Below are 18,936 nucleotides of genomic sequence, written 5' to 3'. Positions count from 1 at the left end.
CAGTTCACCACCACAGGCTTGGAGTACTTCTTGCACACCCTAAAATCATCCGTGGAAAGCCACAGAGAAGAGATGCTGCACACAACATGACCTGGGAGTCTCTAGCAATTCACCAAATCAGGAATAATTAAAGTCTGCTGTAAAACAAGTAGCCAAGGCAACAGCAAGGCCTGTGTGTAACTGAGGGCAGCTGTGGTTATTTGGTTTGTTAGTTACCCTGATAACATTTTTATTTCCCAGCCAATGTGACCCCACTATCAGGTACTGTGATTTCCTGTTATCATAAAACAAACCCACCGTGGCATTCTACAGAACAGCAGCACTGAGATAAAGGAACATCACATTTCCAAGTGCTCAAACATTCTGTGTGCATTTCTGATACCCACATGGGCAACAGGGGAGACAAATGTCTTTTTGTTCTACTCTTCTTTTAAACTATTGTTTAGAAAACCTCGTTTCAGTTTTTAAAACTTAAGCTTTGTCTGAAGAACTTAAAAGGAGTTCTGAAAGGAACTGCTGCCCTACAAATCAGGCTGTCTCAACAGGGCTTGAAAAGTGATCTGATACATTCATTCAAGAAAATGATCCAGCTGCCTCAAATTTGGCACCAAAAGTATGACCATTGAGATCAGCTGGGCTAAAACTTGAAAGAAAAACTCAGGAATCTCTAAAGTTCTTCAAACAAACACGAGATCACAATTCTCATAGGGAATAAAAAACAAGCACATTTTTTGGTCATAATTTCATATTGCTAGTGTTTATTTTTATCAGTAACTACAGATAAAATCTAAGAATCCTGAATGTCTTTCTTTTGACAGCTCCACAACAGATGTGATAAATTGGCAAGACAAGGCAATATTTCAGTATAAGAAAACTTCTGTATGAGGCTCTCAAAGGCCTTTATGAATAGGTGTCATTACCTCTGTGTAGAGGGGCAGAAGTATTTTGAAGATCTTACCTAAGCTGTCAAAGCTAAAATTCCATTTGGATTTGCTGACTCAGCTTTGCTCTATGGAATTATTGGATAGTGGTGTTTCCATACAGGCCATGTTAACCATGTCATTTTCTAGAGATGAAAGACAATGCTTTGCAGACTATTCTGAAGGTTTTTTGGCATTTTATTTTTTTGCAATGCAATGCCAGCACGTTAAGAGCAGGCCTGAAGTTATACTGAGTGGCAGGTGTCTTGTTGCAGAAATGGCATCCAAAGTGTATCTCAGGTAGAAGGATTAACTGGACAGATCAAACAGACAGAGGCAGCTTACATTGTGCACAAGGTAAGGAGACAAAAGTGATTTTTCATCTCTGTAGGTAAGGCTGAAATCACCCTTGAACATTATCAACCAACAGAATGCCCGGCTCCTTCACTGTGAGAGCAATTAAACAGATCAATTACTTAGAAATGGTTATTCTGCATGCAAGCCCTGTGGAAAGTCTGTGCAGACATCACTGTGGCTCCCTGGCAGTGCCTGGGAGGCTGGTTAGCAACACTTCACCTGTTCCACCGTCCCTGTGCAGAAAGGGAAAGGGAAATCTCACCTTTCGATGCTTCTGCCCCGCAGAAGTATCCAGGCATGCCATGCTGCAGGGAGTATGCAGCCTTCCATGGTGCTTGACAGAACCATGTTCCATTTGTATTGTTCTACCACATGGTTAGATCAAGCACAAAGGAAAACCCCATGGACAGCCAGAGTCAGAGTTAGGCAGCGCCAGAGAGAGAGGAGCGTTGAGAGGAAGCAGCATGGAGAAGCACAAGCTGAAGGTTCACGGAGAGCTGCTCTCCACTCCACCCATGCAAAAAGGTGCTGGATACAAGAGGTCATCCTTCATGCTACTGCAGGAACACCCTGGAGCACAATTGGGGTTAGTGAACACGAACAGAGCCTGAGTTCAGAGACAGAGCTGACACGATAGGGAACACACCAGAGGAGTCCTCAGTGCCCCTCCCAGGGAGCATGTGCAGCCCCCACCACACACTGAATGCCCAATCTACGCTGCTTTTTATTACTTACTCTCTCCTGGTGTCTCCTTTCAGTAAAAATGCCATTTAGGTTTGCTCCATTTATTTAAATGCAGCCTTTGAAATACTGCAGCGCGTATTAGTAACAGCAGATTCTGAGCTGATGGCCAAGCTGTGGCCTTAAATGCTCCCCGAGTGCCCTTTGAGCCTGATTTCAGCTCCCACAGGCCCTTCATGCTGGTGGCACTTACACTGACAATCTGTAATTGCCACTGCTGTTCTTTTCTTTTTTTTTTTTTTTTTTTTTTTGGTTTCCTCTGCACTTTCCAGCAGAGAAGCACACACATGCTACTACAGACACAGACAGCATTTTGTTATTCTGTTTCTGAGCATATTTGTTGGGTTTTGTACATCTTTTGCTGATGGAAGCTGAGCATTCTCTATTTCCGACATCCTGAGTTATTTCAAACAGCTTTGTTCTTGTAACTCATTCCTGCAACTGACATCTAAAGCAGGGCATTCCGTTCAGGCTTGACTGCTCCCACTGGAATAAAGCTCTCCCTGACTCCACTGTCTGCAGAGCTGTGCCAGTGGACAGTGATTTTGAAAGTCACATCTCAAACGTTCTTGCAGGATTCCCAGATGAGAGAGAAGTGGCTGTCCTCTGCAACTGCTCACTGTGTTTTGCTGGACTTCAGTGAAGGTCAGTGCTTATGCTTTTAAATACAAGTCACTTTCCTTAGTAAGGGGTTTGCAGTGCCCAAAGAACAAAGTCAGCACCAAGCAGATTATTCATTACCTCCATGGAGAACAAGGTTTGAGCAGAAATGACAGATAATACAGCAGGGCTCTGTGCTTCACCATTCTGCCACGACACAGCACTGTTATCAGAAAAGCCAACACTGGGAACTTCAGGACACAAGCACAGTGTTAACTCAGCCACCCCACACTGTGGGTGTGGTTCAGCAATTAAACAACGGCAATTTGATTTTTGCAATCTAAGAAATAAACTGAAGCTGTTTTTTAGGGGGACCTAACACAAATCTTCAATCTCCACAAGCTGCCAAACTAGCCAGAGTCTGAATTGATAAAAACATGAGACTATTAATTTTCTTCTGTGACTCATGCAATGTGGCACAAAACCACACTAATTTTCTCGCCTGATTAATTCAAAGTATGCATAACCCTGGAATCCACACCTCATTTACTGAGAAATTGTATCTATAACTGGCATTCCTGCCAATAATTTTGTATGGCTCCAGTGAAGAAGGACGTAGAATCCTATATCCTTATTCCCACACTGCTTTAATAAAGCAGAAATTCTGGCCTGGGCTCTTCAAACAAATTAATCCACAGTACTCTGTTAAACAATGACAAGTAACAGTTCATATCTTTCAAAGATTTTTATATTATATACTGATTTACAGTATTAAGTGGGATATCCGTAATAAACTCAGTAATTTCAGTGTCAATGAACTCTTTCAGTCCTACTAGGAGCAAATGCAGTCTGAGCTCTGCAAACACCTTCCTGAGAAACCCCACGAGAATATTTTGAACAAGTCTCTATTCCTTTGCTGCACTAATTAAACACCACTTACAATAACTGCCTAAACTAATCATCAACTGCAATGAACGAGAGGTACCAGTGCACAAAGAAATCTGTCAAAATCCTAATTTATGTGTCCCTAGAATACAGGAGAGCAGAAATACCAGGAGAGCACACTATTCTGTAAATTACATTAAAAAAAAAAATCCATAAGCCTTTGGATGTACATAAGATCATCCTGCACAAATGTTTGCAAAAATGAAGTTGAAAAATGAAATACATCTCCAGCTCTTTGCCAGTGCCCATGAGAACCTCTCCCTTTAGATACTTTACACAAGGCAGCACTGTATGGTTTGCTCTTGGTGGTTGTTTGCTTCTTGGAATCCACGTTCTGCTAATCGGTCACTGAACCTGCAGTTTGTAAAGAATCTCTACACAGGACCCTATCTGTAACTGTCCCATCAGGCTGCAACAACTCAGGAGACTGCTGCAGTTTTAGAAGAGTCAGATGAAAAATTTCCTGTCCAACTGCAGCACCAACATCCCTGCACTGGTTTTAGCTGCCGAGCTCTCTTCATGCCAGCACCTCCCTGGCTATTTTCTGTACCCCATTCAAGTGACCACTACACACAGAGAAAGTTCTGCCTTAGCACCTCTGGTGCTGCTCAGCTTAACCTCAACACATGGAATTCCAGCTGAGAGGAGAGAGCAAACTCCATCCCACCCTAATTTCTGAGGTTAAAGGAGCAATCAATCACTCAGCTTTCTGACACAGTTAATTAAGAGGACAGTTCAGATCCCAAGGGAAGAGTCTACACAGCCCAGCACTCTGATACATGGGGAATCCAGGCTAACTGTGATATCTGGATGCCTAAGTGACATGGACACTGTGTGACTCAACATTCATCCTCCCTCCTCCCAGTGCCTCTTTACTATAATTGCAAATAAGGATGTTGGTGGGTAACAAAGCTGTTCAGATATATTGCTTCAACTCCAAAAATAAAATGAGGCAGAGCCTAAAATAAACTTTCTAACTGAAACACGTCAGTTTACGTTCTTATTAAGAACCATACTCTCTGCCAAACAGACCCACCTGTTTCATGCTAAGCCTGTGCTTCCTTGAGCGAAATGGTTTCCATTCTTTCCCCCCAGTGCAGAGCCAGGACCCTTCACCATTGTGTTTTTCACAGCCTAGTGAAGGCTCAGAGAAACTGAGCAAATTTAAAACAAATTTTAATATAAAGACCTGAACTGCTATCGAAGATGTGCAGGAAAGGGAGGGCTATAATCATTATCCAGTACAGTCAAATTAATTTAACAACAGCAACACTTGCACAGTACAAGGGAACCCAGCTCCATTACTATTAGTCATAGCAGTTGTATTGTGTTCTCTAATGACTTCAGCTTCAGGAAGAATTCAAGCAAAACAAAGCCCAAATATACTCAGTTTCAGTGTACCATGAAAAATTCATATTCATAATTACAAATTCAGTGTAGGATTTAATCTGCAGGTGATTTATTGGTGTTAAACAGCCTTCTATTCAGATAAGAATAATTCTTACACACCACAGACATATCCTCAGTTTTGGTATATTCTGAGGGTTTCTGAGGGTTTCAGACAGTTCTGCTGAGTCTTTGTGTCTTTCAGGGGGAAAAAAAGGGGTACAACACACAGAATTTAACTGAATAAAACAAAAACATACAAAACCCCTCCAAACTAAACCAAACCACGGCCAGAAATCTGAGTGCAGCTTCTCAAACCATAAGCAGTGTTTCCTATCCCTCTCCTGCACAGCAGGGCAAAGCCATGGTGAGAAAAGAGCTGGAGCTTGGCCCCAGGTGAGATTTCCCACTAGGATGAGCAGGTCTGGAGCAGCCAGGGCACACCCAGAGGCTGCCAGGGCTCAGGAGCTGCTGGAGCCCTGCACACACCATGGGCAGGACCAGCACAGCCCCCAAAACGTGTTCCTGCAGCAAGGACAGGAGCAGGGGGAGACCTGTGCTTTCCATCAAACAGAAAACGCCAAGGGCAGGAGCATGAGTCCATGGTGTCTAAATGATTATTTGCTTATTAAAAATTAAAGGAATTTGCACAGTTTTCATCAGAGTGATTGGCAAATTATGGGAACAACTGGCGAGTGTTTCCATCAGATAAATGATGTAAGATCTGGTTAAATTCACCTGCCTTTCATGACTTTTAAATGCTAGCTGAGGAATAGCAAGGCATTGCAGCTTTCAGTTTGAGAGCTCAAAAACCTTCAATAGTGTTTACACCTCACCAGGAGCAGAGAATGGGATAACGCAAGGAGTCCAAGTGACATGAAATGTGTGAACTGATACAGGGAGGGGACAAAAAGTCCTGACGTGCAGCCTGTGCTCCCCTGACTCCATCCACAGCAGTTCTGGGCCTCTAAAGGTGCAACAATGCAGAGAAGACAGAAGGAAATTTCAGGTGATTACAAGAAATAGCAACTCTGTTCCAAAGCAGACAGGTAACCCGAGGAAGGTGAGTGTGTATGAAGACAGAGACTGGAAAAGACACAGAAAGAATTAGGTGAAAAGCTGCAATTAGTGAGAAGAGGTTTTGTCAAATGCCTTAAAAATTATGAGTGATTAAAAAGCAGCTACATTACCATCTAATAATTGGGGATAACATGAGAGAAATCACACTAGCCCATTCTTGGGCCCAAATGTACCACAAAGTCTAACTTTGCTCTGGGTTGGGTTAACAAGAAGTAGTGTCCAAAAAGGAGAGAATAATGCTGGCAGATGGTTCATTTTCCTCCTCCTGTTTTCCCCTGTCCTTTTGACTGTATAGAAGAGTCTGGAACTGAAGTAACTAATTAAAGGCAGTTAGGCACAATGTATGCTGGAGGAAGCAATAAGATAGGTTCACTTCAGAGTATTTCAAACAGCAATCTTCTTTATAAAAGTCTTATTTCTAAGAATTAGAAGATAAAGAGCTTTTGTGATGTGATGTTTGTAGAAACACATTGCTTTGATCATTATCAGAGATAGTTTGTGTCAGTACAGCAGGTGGAATTTCATCGCTTTTAAAATGCACAATATATTGAAAAATGCAAACATATCACAGGGAGAAATAGATATACAGCTGAATGCAAGGGCAATTCTTTCCAAAAGCTATTTCAGACACAGTGTCACACAGCAATCAAGGAACCTGCCAAGTCTTGAAGTGACAATAAGCTACCACAGAGACAACACAATCTGCTCATAGATTCATTTCCCTTACTCCTAAAGCCCAGTCCTGCCTTAGAAAATAAAACTGCTTTGTAGTGAACTTAATCAAGTGCTTCGGGGCAGGATATTTGTGTTTATCTTTTCCCCCCCTTATTCATATTAAGAATGGGAGCCTCCAGTGACCTAAGGCTGCCAAACACCACTGGACCCTTAGGTGGCAAGAGTGGGCAGATGTAACCAAAAAGAAAATGATCATCAGAATTTCACTGTGGCACTGAAAATGATAGTATTTCCCTCTTCTGAACAGGAGAGAGAATTAGTCACAGCCTGTACTTCTGATTTCTCTTTCTAGAAAACATCACAGATTTTTTGCCGTCAGATTGTATAGCTGTGGGGAGACAGTTGGGCAAGGGGAGACTTGTTATTATTGTGGTGCACTGCATCAGACAGAAAGCAAAAAATCACAGGAAATAGTATCTATTGCAATCTGAAGTTTAAACATATTTGATGGTATATTCAAAAGCTTTGCCTGTTTCACAGCCCTGGGCAAAAATATGTCCTGTTCCCTGCTGTTCCTTCATTTCATGCTATAATGCTTCCAATTCTCCTTTTAAAAAGAATTATGTACATTATCTACCTGTTGCACAGAAGCTCCTTCCTATGGCCACTCATAACCTTTGCAGATGTTGCTCCATTGTTATCAGTAAAAGCTCGAGTCATTAGGTTCTGGGAGGAAATAGCATCTGGGCAAAGTGCCTCAACTGAAAGAACTGATCAATTGAAAAAAAGAGGGTAAAGTACTTCTGGCTAGATGCTATCTAACAGGATGGTGGGGACCTGCCATGCAAACTGAAGGAAACAGTGTGCAGAATGGGTTTTGTAGATCTGTCTTCACAGTTTCATTTAATTATCAAATGCAGTTCTATTTAGCCCATCTGCTTCTGTGTCCTCTTGACATTACCTTCTTGATGCTCCTCTGCCACTTCAGACTGATGAAACTTCAAACATCTCAGCTTTTCTCCTGTTCCTGCTATTCCACTCCTCTCTCCTATCCTTAGAGAAAAAGCACTTCCCTTTCTTCCCTTAATGTACTGAACAGTCACACCATTTTCTCAGAACGGGTCCTTTCTGACAGTCCCCTTTATGATCACAGAATCCTGGAATGGTTTGGGATAGAAGGGACCTTAAAGCTCACCCAGTCCCACCCTGCCATGGCAGGAACACCTCCCACTATCCCAGGCTGCTCCAAGCACCATCCAGCCTGGCCTTGGACACTGCCAGGGATCCAGGGGTAGCCTCAGCTGCTCTGGGCACCCTGTGCCAGGGCCTGCCCATCCTCACAGGGAGGAATTTCTCCCCAGTATCTAATCTAAACCAACCACCTCACAGTTTAAAGCCACTGTCCCCATCCTATCACTACATGCCCTTGTCAGAAGGAATGTGGATGACACACAGATCTCCTCAGGACACCCTCAGAATTTTGTGACTTAAAAAGTGGCCTTCCCCTGATGTCAAAGAATTAAGCTCACCCAGGCTTAACTGCTCCTGGTGTGACTCTGACACTGCCTGAGTACCTCTGCTCCCACAGAGCTCACACTTTCTGTGCATCCTCATCTCCTCTCAAAGGTCAGAGACTGTGTGAGGATAAAATCCCTCACATTTCTTCCTTAACCAGCCTCTCACATTCCCTGTGTTTTCTCCTCAAAAAAACAACTTTCTGACATGTACTAAACGCATTACACAAACTACATGAAAATACCAGGATCCTGAAAAAAGAACCCTTTAAGAAAAAGATGTACATTTACATAAGACTTTAAAATAAAAACAGTTTTCTCATACACTGAGCAGAAGATGTAAAAACTAGAAGGGAGAATCCCAAAGACAGTGAGGACACTGACAAGTTACTAAGCCTTGCCATCCCAGTGGGAGTGTGTCATCCCTGGATGACACAAAGCACTGCCCAATGCTCTAAATGAAGATTCATACCTCATGCACATTTCTGCACAGAGGCATGCTGTGTTAGATCCTGGGATGAAAAATATTCCTCAAACTGAAAACATGGAAAATTCCTGCTAAATGCCAAGCCTGCAGCAGCCATGATTCAAAGGGACAAGTTGAGCAGAACAGGTGCCAAGGATGTCTGTTCCCTAGATTGATTTACAAGCTAAGATTTTCTAAACCTTTAGATGTTCCCTGTCTCATGTGAGCAGACAGCAAGTCGAGTTCAATGTATCTCATCACCATCTGGAAACTCTACAGCCAAGGATCTCTTCTCTACTGAGCTTTTGAACTGCATTAGTTTTCATCCAGCTGAAATCTTTGTTCTGAAGCTGTTCAATCCCTGCTCTCCTCCTCAGTAAGTCAGGTTTATGCCTTTTCCATGTGGTTTTGATATAGATGTAGAGCTGGAGACCCAGGGAAAAACAGCCTAATGCCTCAAGGGAAGGACCCCCATGATAAGAACTCACACAGAATATTATTCTCAGCATCACCAGGTACTGTGCTCTGCACTATAGCTCTTCTTAGCTTCACCCTCTCCTAAATGGTGTCAGATGGTGTTTGCCTTCTCCAATAGCCTGCACCTTTGTTCAAAGCATGCATGCACACACATAGCATTAATTCCTCTAGCCCATTAACAAAAGCAGAAGAAAATAACAATGGCAAATTGGGTGCAGGTTTATACAGATCTGTTTCTGCAGGCTGCTTTCCCTTTTAAACTATATTTATGTGTTTTCATTTTCAGTTTCTTTAAATATGAATATTACTGGCTAATTACATTGTTACTATGATGGACACAATCCAAAAATCTAGATAAACTATGTCATAATTTCAGGCCTGATTATAAATTTTGTGGATCGAGTCACAAGGGATTGAAGACCTTAACAAGCCTGCCCAAGAAAAGCTGACTGCAAATGAAGTTATCTTTATTTTCTTCCCCCCACAAAGGGAAGGTTTAGCTCGCAGAGATGCACAAAGCACAACGGCTTGTTTTGGGCTGCTGCCACTCAGCTTCATGCTGCATCCCCATCTAGAGCCATTCATCTTTCACCACCAGGAACACAATTAATCATGTTTCTTTTCAGAGGAGAAAGAGAAAAATCATAGTAATTTTCATAGAAAACACCGCAAGGTACTCCATCAATAACAGTCATTTTTCTCCTCAGTACACACTAATAGATTTGCTTACTGAAACCTGCTTGTCTTTACAGTACACAAAAATGCAGTAATCCAAAATAGATGTAACCAATAGGAAAAACACATGAAGACACAGTCATTTGCTCAGTTTTGCTGTGTAAGACAAGAAATATCCTTTTACTGACAGCTGAACCATAAATAAAGAACATAAAAGGATTAAGAAAAAGCTGTTTATGTTACTTTGGAGGTTAATTTCAGGTGGAAACATTTTTCTGTTTCATTCACAACACAAAACCTTTGCCTAAATTATTATGCACCTTTTGATTCAAAGCTTCCTGAAAACAAAAATCTTACCGACTTTGATGGCAATTTTACTGGAGTTAGTGTGTGTTACTCATGGATGTAAGGAAAATGAACAGATGAAAGCACGTGAATTGATGCCATTCCCTCAGCCCCCACTTCACTCCCATCCCAAATCAGAAATTCCCACTGCCAGTGGTATGAAACCCTCTCATACTGTTCTCAGCCTTTTAGGTGTGAGACCTAAACTTGAGCTGAGCTCTCATTAGATCACTAAGAGCTCTGCTTGAATACAAACGACAATCCCATCAAAACATCACATTTCCCACATGGATTCACGTATATTGTCACTGTTTCCCTAAAATATTTCATAATTCAGTCATTTTTTACAATCAAACAAGCTTTTACAAGTCACAAGCTTTTACCTTTTTTTTTCTTTTCTTTGTTTTTTAAGAGAAGACAGCTATAGACTGCCTTTTTTTTTTTCCCCCTCTCTCTCTCTCTCTCTCTTTTTTTTTTTTTAATCCATAAGGTAATTGGCTTTCTGTCGACCTAACCGAATTTGCCCCAATTTGATTTTCCGAGCTGCTCCCTAATATCCATTACCGCAAACACTGTCCTGCACGATTGGATTAGTGGGCTCTCTGGAGCTGCTCCGTGCCCGAGCGAGAGCCCGGCTAAATGAATTACCTGAGCAGCGGAACTTCTTGCTCTTGATCTGGCTGATGCGTTTGTTGGCAAGGCGACGGGGATTGCTGCAGCGCGCTCCGCTCGTCTCGATCGGATTATCCTGCAGGTAATCAGCCAGCCACTTCAGATGGCAGTCGCACACGAATGGGTTCTGAGCTAAATGTCTGCACGAGAAGGATGGCATGTTTAATCAGGAGTGACCTGTGACACCGTGCTCCATCATTCTTTGGTTGGGGTTTTTTTTTTGGGGGGGTGATTTGTTGTTTTTCTTTTCAACGACGCTGAGCCTAAAGAGGGGAGTAAGTGAATCGGCTCCCGAAAAACAACCCCCAAAAAACCCCAAAAAACAAAAGCACCCCAGGCCCGTGGAAGCTGCACGTGAATGGGAGAACTGTGTGAGAATTTCCCAGCTCGTTAAACCTGCAGCAAGTCCTCTCCTCGCACAGAGGAAACAGAAATTAAGATGGCAAAGCCCCCTTTAAAGGACACAGACCTGCTGCTGTCTCCCAAATCCCACCGTTTCTCCTGAGCTTGACATGCTGCTTTTTGAGAGAAATGCACCTTACACCTGAATGTCATTTTGTATCCTGTTTGAAAGAAATTTTATCAGCAAGCTCAAAATGTGAATTAGTAAAGCACCTTGGATCTTTGGGCAAGGGCAAAAGTGGTTCAGAATCTTTTCACGAGTGAAATTAGTATTTGTACATGCTTATCATGTATAATAGTACTTCCTTCATATGTATTTTTTCCTGAAGCAGAAGGTTTTAATTTAAAGACTGAAATGTTTAGGCAAGGTACAGCTTCACTCTATCCTTCACCAAAATTTGCTCAACTTGTTTCCAAAGAAATTGGAAATAGCTACTATAACATTGATTTTAACTGGATGTTTAGACCTCAGTAACAGAAATCTACTGAAGCATCTTAGAGAGAAAGTGAGTTTTTCTGCTGCTTTTCTGATTTATTTTGCTTGACTCAGGAGAGTTTTCCAGGTCTTTCCTGGAGCCAGGTTCTAATCTCAGTTCAGCTAACTTGCATCAGTCCCTCTGACCTCCAAAGGAGCAGGACTCAGCTCTCCAGTAACTGCAAAGACACCTTAAGAAAAGACAGATGTTTCAATTTGGTTTGGACAGAGGTATAAAGTTATAGCCTCACAAGAACTCTCTCACTCTGTTACTGTTTTCCATTTGTAGAAACTTATTTTCTGTTTGCAGTTGTGTTTATGGACTGTCACTGAACAAAATGTGTAACATACAACAGGGCAATGGGTGTCCAGGACTGGGAAGGGAGAGCACACAGAGCAGAAAGGGCCTGAAGAAACTCAAGATTCCTGTTGCAGTGGAGCCATTCCTACTGTGAAAGGACCAAAGGAAAAAAAAATCACACAGAGACAGAATTTGAGTCTGGTTTTGCAGCTCTAGAAAAAGCACAGAAGATGTCAATCGCTTGGAGTATTAAAAATGGGAGAATGAATCAAAACTTCATGACAAAGTCTCTTGGTGCGAAGCAACATTCTAAATCAAAGGCCACCAGGAACAGCAGCAAAACCCTACGGAAATCAAAGGGAAATATTCATACCTTAGGGCTATAAACATTTAAAAAGCCTGACAAACCTTTTTGTTTCACCTGACAAACCTTACATACCTCTGTAAGAGACCCCTCTCTGTGGCCCCAGTTGACGTGTGTACATACACAAGCTGCAGTAGCAGAAAGCATGGTAGAACTGGGGATTGTTGTACATGAGTATTCCTATGCCTTAATGGTTTGCAGCAATACATACTGGATATGTATAATATATCTGTTGGAAATTCAGGTTGTGTTTGTGGCTGCCTGAGGACGTGGCAGAAACTCTGCTGCAAGAAATCATTCCTGTCAGTTCATTTGTATATGATATAAAACATTTATAGAACTGATTCAGCCAATGCTTTCCCAGTATTAAAATATATAAATGTGCATTTGCATGCAAAAATTGCAGTACTACAGTGTGTGTGTGCACAGATACTGCAGTATGTATATATATACACACTCATACATATTTTAATACTGGAATATCAGGCTGCCAACTCCAGCTCTGAAGGAGTACTATTTACCTTATTATCTTATTACTCACAACTTTAGGATGAGACCTTCTTCCGCAAAATATTGAATCATTTCTATATTTTTTGCTTCTGATGCCTATTCTAATGTCTCCAAATTCAAAAATGTTTAGTGGATTTTCTTAATGGATCAAATAATACAGCATATCATTCCCCTTAAGTGGAATGTCGGCTGAAATGTGGTTACAGAAGTCACGAACTGCACAGCAGGAGTCAGACCCAGGCAGGAGAGATGCCAACTCATTGGCTCATTAAAAACTGTTAGGCAATGATCCTAATAGAATCTGCTGTTCCTGTCTTATCCAGAGTCACACACACACATTATCTCCCCAACAAACAGCCTGAGCTTCACACAGTTCTGACATTTCTGTCACTGAGGGCAGGCTGTGTCGATCCTGCCCTCGCTGCACTGGTGCAACACTTCTTCTTGTTCCTTTTCTCCCAGTGAGGAGAGGAGGGGCTGCTACATGGATGTCTCTTCCAAACTGTCTTGGTGTCAGGTGCAAAGACAGGCAGCATCTTTGGGGGGAAAGAGGGAGCTGTCATTTCTGATGTGCCTGCATACTCACAGAGTCTGGATCGATCGCAGAGGTGCAAAGAGCCCCTTGCTGACGGTCTGCAGTTTGTTGTCATAAAGAGATAACAGTTTGAGATTATGCAGACCTTGGAACGTGTTTACCCTCAGGCAGTTGATCTTGTTGGCATTGAGAAGCCTGAAAACAGAGAAAAGGTTTAGAATTCATTAATCTTGGAATAATCAAATAAAGATAGAGTGGACTTTAGGGTTAAATCTAAGAAAAAATATTAACCTAGTCACCAAAGCGAAACCACATGTAAAGGCTTCATTTGCCTGTTATATTTAAAAGGTGAAAAACTCACAGTGGACATGAGTGCTCTCGTAGCTGGGAAATATATGGACATATAGCAGTGCTAGCCATCTCAAAATACTTAAAAACTGGGGTGGGGCTTTGTATGCCTACCCCTTTCCCAATTTACTCAAAACTCTCCACAAATATTTAAGGAACACACTTCAGCTTAATATGCACAGGAATAAAAATTACTCCCCACCTTGCTATTCCATGCACACACAGTCCACAATGAGAAAACCTCTCATTTTTCAATTTTCTCTACCAGCAGCTGTCTTAAGTCTAAGTGAAATTCTGGAGAAATCTTTTGATAAGGAGTGCAGGGTTAATTTGATAACAGAAGATTAAAAAGACTTTTTTCCTGGGAGACAAAAAGAGGCAAGTGTAAGGTCTGGGCTAAAACTTACTAAAAGGAAACTCAGTTCACACCCAAGGACAGCCAGGCAGAGGCCCAGGCTGCCACAGCAGCTGTGTCCTCAGTCCCTGTCCTTGGAGGTTTTCAAAGTGACACTGAATAAAGTCATGAACAACTTGCTCTGACCTGATAAAGTGACTCTACTTTAGGCAAGGGTTCTCCAGACTCATTGTCAAGTGATGACTCAAGATCCCTACCAGCCTCTACTGTCCCACAATTCCATGAATTCCAGTCCCACCAGAGTCCTGTGCAGTTGTGGAAAAGCAGCACAAAGGCAATTTAAATACTATTTTAAAAACCCATATATTTTACAATTACACAGCAATCAGCTGGTGGAACTAAACAAGTTCAGCAAGAAAATCTTGGACAGTACTTGTGCAAGTTTTCTTAGATCATCCACCCAGAGTTCTGCCCCATGTAATCAGTATATACAAACCTAACAACAAGCTGCATCTCCTGCTGAGACAATCAAACACAAGAACACTTAATTTGTCACTGTCATCTGCGTGGTGGTATCCTGCACTTAGAAGGGAAATAGGCAGGAAATTACCTATTCCTCTTAGCCAAGTCACAACTTTTGACTACTACCAGCCTGAGAAAAATGGTAAACAGTATATGTTGTTTACTCAGTTGTCTTGAGCACGAAGTTCTTCCCTTGTCAATGAATTTAAAGGACTAAATATTGCATCAAAGTGGCTCCCTGTGAGGCAGCACACTAACACGAAAACAGATGACAAATAATGTTTATAGGCAAAAAGAATATATTCTATATTCCTCAGCAAGCTAATGCACCATTTTAAAGACACCTCCAACAGCACAGGGAGCTTCCATTCCCAACAAACTCCACAGACACCACTAAAGGCAAGAGGGCAGCCACTCAGGAAGAAATACAAGCTTGCTAGCTGCATGTGATGCTTTTTTTTCCTCCAAAAAATAATTCAGAAGATGCTCCCTTCTGCCTTCACATCCCTGAAACCTCTGGAACATCAACACTCATTACAGTTCTCTCCTCCCACTGTTGTTTGGGCAGAGCTCCGTTGCTGCAGCCAAAAGTTACAAGTGTTTGTGATACCCAGGACATGAAGGCAGACTTGGGCAGCATGGAGAACTCCAGGAGAACAGGAATGCTTTGGAATGAGAGGGCTCCAAAAGAGAACTCCCCTTCCCAGCCGACAGGAAAGTCAGTATCGATTTACCCAGATTTCCTCCTTTATATGTTGTGGAAAATGAAGTTTGACATGAGCTAAGACAAAATCCCATAGAAGGCAATGATGGATAAATGAGGTTACATTTTTGCATGAACTAATAGCTAAAACAATTTTATGAAATCATAAGCAGCACTAGTATGACCCCTCTGGAATCTGTATTTCCATGACACCTAATCCACACTCCTGCTGGCTCCCCCTAAAGTAAAAGGGCAATTTTCCCATTTGGCTACAGGAGCAGCTCCTCCTCTTCACTCCAACAGCAATTCCACCCCTTCCTGCTTGCTTCTTACAGCCATTTGTGTGTCCAAACCAAAGCAACCTTCCTCCCCTCGGATCTTACACATCCTGCATTTCTCTTTCCAGCTTGTAGAGTATCTCATCCATAAAGAATGGCTTAACAAGGTAGTAGGAGGCCGAACCAGGTACTGAATTTTGAACAATATCCTTAGACATGCTCTTAGACATTACAAATCCTTTGGTTTCTACCCCTTGTCCTTTTGCCCTGGTCTGACCCCCATTTTAGGAAATGCACACCAGCTTGGTTTGGCTGCTCCATCCCATGACAGAGGCTTGGCACCTCAGCTACCCAGGAACAAAACTGGAAACAAGTATGTACTTCAATTGATTTTGCTAGATGCTATGTTTTTTTCCCCAGTATTACAGTAATGGTTTATGTTGCAAGCAGTGCTTGTAACAAGGCATAAAACAAAAATGAAAACAATCTCAGCAATAAGAGAATTTACAACTGAACTAGACTTGTATTTCCCCATGTGGGTAACCAGTGTGTCTTCTTGGGATGCCTCAGAAGGGCACAGCAGAGCTGCTCTGGGCAGATGCTGTTCCCTCCTGTGCAAAGATCAGGCACAAAGTCCACATCACTGATCCATCCCACTGAAAAACCCTCTGAGCAAAACTGACCTGCAACTGCAGTGGATTCACTGGATCCAGATTCATTCCCCCATTAGCTTCAACAAAACATGAATAAACCCCATACTGGAAAATAGAATTTACAATGTGATGAGGTTTCCTGGCATGAGTTTTTGATGACTGTGTTCATGGTGATATAATCTGTGACATTTATTTAGAGCCAAACACTGAAAATGAGAGCAACTGATCCTCTATACATCCACAAATACAGAGGCACAGGCTCTCCTTTAAGCATCTGAGTAATCTGGAACAGAAAAGTGCTTGTGCAGACTGATCACAAGTGGGAATTGAGGTCCTAAACAGCTTTTCTGAGGTGACACCACCTATTCTGTGTATCAGAGATAGTCTACTCAACAGTAATCCAGGTGTAGCCATATGGGGTGCATGGTGAGATACATTAATCATTATTTCTGCTCAGAATCTGTGAGAAACAGGAGGGAAAGTGAAAAACTGAGGAAGAAGAATACATCACCCCTAAAAATTTTTTCCCCCTCCTTACTGTTAGATGATGACTTTTGGCCAGAACCATTAAGGTTTATATTCTTTTCAAAACTCTCAGTTATTTTACAATATCCACTATGAATATTCCTCTCTATAAATCTCAGTTCTTTACTTAATCTTTCTTCATTATCCCAGCTCCACTAATGGCATCTAATTTTTAATTAAGTATACAAGGCAGGCCTCACATGGAGTTAAAAGTGGTTTTAAGAGGTTTTTTAAACTAACACAAAGGCAGATGAGAAAAACATATTCCAGGAAGCAGAATCTTCCTTGAACACTGAACCAGGCCATAAAACACACTAAAGGTTCCTTTATTGGACTTACACCAAAAGAAGAAATAACATTAAAAATAGAGTTCTATTTTAGCAGGAATTACACAGTATTTATTTTTGTACCAATTCATGGTGAAAGTAAATTCCACTAATTCTCCTATTTTGTTATCAGCTTGATTGGATGAGATTTACACACGGCCTCCAGATGTGGGGCACTATTCAAAAGGAGGTTAAATATTCAAGTAGAAATAAAACCGCCTGCTACCCAGAGGGATGATGGATTAGTAACTCAAGTCTCCATTTTCATCCCTCTGGATATGTAAAAAACATGAAGAAACCTCTCACAAGCCTTGGACCACCACAGAACAAGGCAGAATGGTTGAAAACCTTGTGGTTTGCACACCATTGAAACAACGAGCTGAGCAGGGCACTATTACAATTCCATGAACCCATTTCCTGAAAAAGTGGATTTGTCCCCACACATTGAAATAATAACGTGTTTCAGCTAAGCCCTTGAAATGAATGTGCACTGAATTGGCTCTGTAATTGTATCAGCTGCCCATAAGCACCATCTGCATAATTAAGATGGTCCCATAATTGAATTATATGCCCAAGCACAGCTTCAAGTGATTAACATTTAAATAACATTCTGAACTCCAAACCCAAAATGACTGAAAAAATTGTTTTTTAAGAGCAAATGGGAATGTTTATATGGCTTTTACCCTTATAGCCATGTTTGTATTTTTATCACAGTGAAGTCAAGTAATCAAACTATCAGGAAATAACCACAAAACTTGGAGAATCAACAGCAGCCTGGCAACCTTACACATGTGGAGACTGCAGGCTGGCCTCTGGTGCTCCAGGATAGAGCAGCAATCATCCTAAACACATGAGTGAACCTAAAGGAAAGTGCTGGGGAGAAAAACTGCACCGAGGCACTGAAAAGCTTCTCTTCCTTTTTCACCAGCTTTGTGTTTTGACAGCAACGACAACACGATGAGAAGGAAAATGTTTGGCATCCCATGAAATGGCTGGCACATCCCACATGCCAGACTCCACTGGGGAAAATGAGAACTCACCAGAAAAAACAGATGTAAGAGGCACAAGAGACTTGTAGGGGAGAGGAGAACTGGGTAACAGTTTTGCCTGGGTAACAGCAGAATACAAATTGAACAGGCATGACCTTTATAGAATATCAGTAGTTGAAGGCTTCACCTACATTCAGGGGAATTATGAGGCAGCAAAGAAAGAATTCTCACAGAAAGCTTTCCTTAGGATATTCAGTATGTGTCACAAGAAGTAAAAATAAAATAAAATAAATTAGCATGTATTTTCCAGCATTCTCTCTTGAAATTTATAGGGAATCAAGTGTCATCCTTGATTTAACACCATTTTTCATGGGACAACAGCTGAAGTGTCAATAGAGCAGTATCTAGTCAAGCACTTGGTCATCCCAGCAGCCAATGACAAGCAACAGCTAACGACAGAATTGTGTGTGCCCCTGCCTAGTTATTGGCAAAATAATTGTATTAAGTTTCAGGAACATTTTGAGATGGTCTGGACTGTCAAGGAGCATTTTGATTGTCTCTCACTGTGTCGAGATATTAAAGCATCTACTAAAATTTACATTTTCTAATGTGATGACTGACCACTGAAGAGTCTGTCAGTGCTTCAGCTGATAACAACCAGCATGAAATCATCATCATGCTTGCTTAACCAGCTTCAAGTGTTTCTCCATGTTCAGGGAACTGGATGATGGTGATGACAAATTTATTCACAGTAAATTAAAATGGAGAAGTCGCGAGCTGATAATGAGTCAAGAAGG

At 41.7% G+C, this 18,936-nt stretch overlaps 1 protein-coding gene across 3 annotated transcripts in view; it reads right to left on the bottom strand.

Annotated features, from left to right (window-relative positions):
• Positions 1 to 18,936, bottom strand: part of SLIT3 (slit guidance ligand 3) — a 471,665-nt gene that overhangs the window by 115,699 nt on the left and 337,030 nt on the right. For all 3 annotated transcript variants that reach the window (XM_066328946.1, XM_066328944.1, XM_066328945.1), the window contains exons 13-14: positions 13,492 to 13,635; positions 10,830 to 10,993 (exon numbers count right to left, since the gene is read on the bottom strand). In XM_066328946.1, the coding sequence (XP_066185043.1) occupies positions 10,830 to 10,993; positions 13,492 to 13,635 (308 nt within the window). The remainder of the gene's footprint in view (positions 1 to 10,829; positions 10,994 to 13,491; positions 13,636 to 18,936) is intronic.

This window comes from Sylvia atricapilla, chromosome 14, assembly GCF_009819655.1.
Source record: "Sylvia atricapilla isolate bSylAtr1 chromosome 14, bSylAtr1.pri, whole genome shotgun sequence".
NCBI classification, from domain to species: domain Eukaryota; kingdom Metazoa; phylum Chordata; class Aves; order Passeriformes; family Sylviidae; genus Sylvia; species Sylvia atricapilla.
The sequence above is the reverse complement of the archived record's forward strand: the minus strand, read 5'-3'. Positions and strand labels throughout refer to the sequence as shown.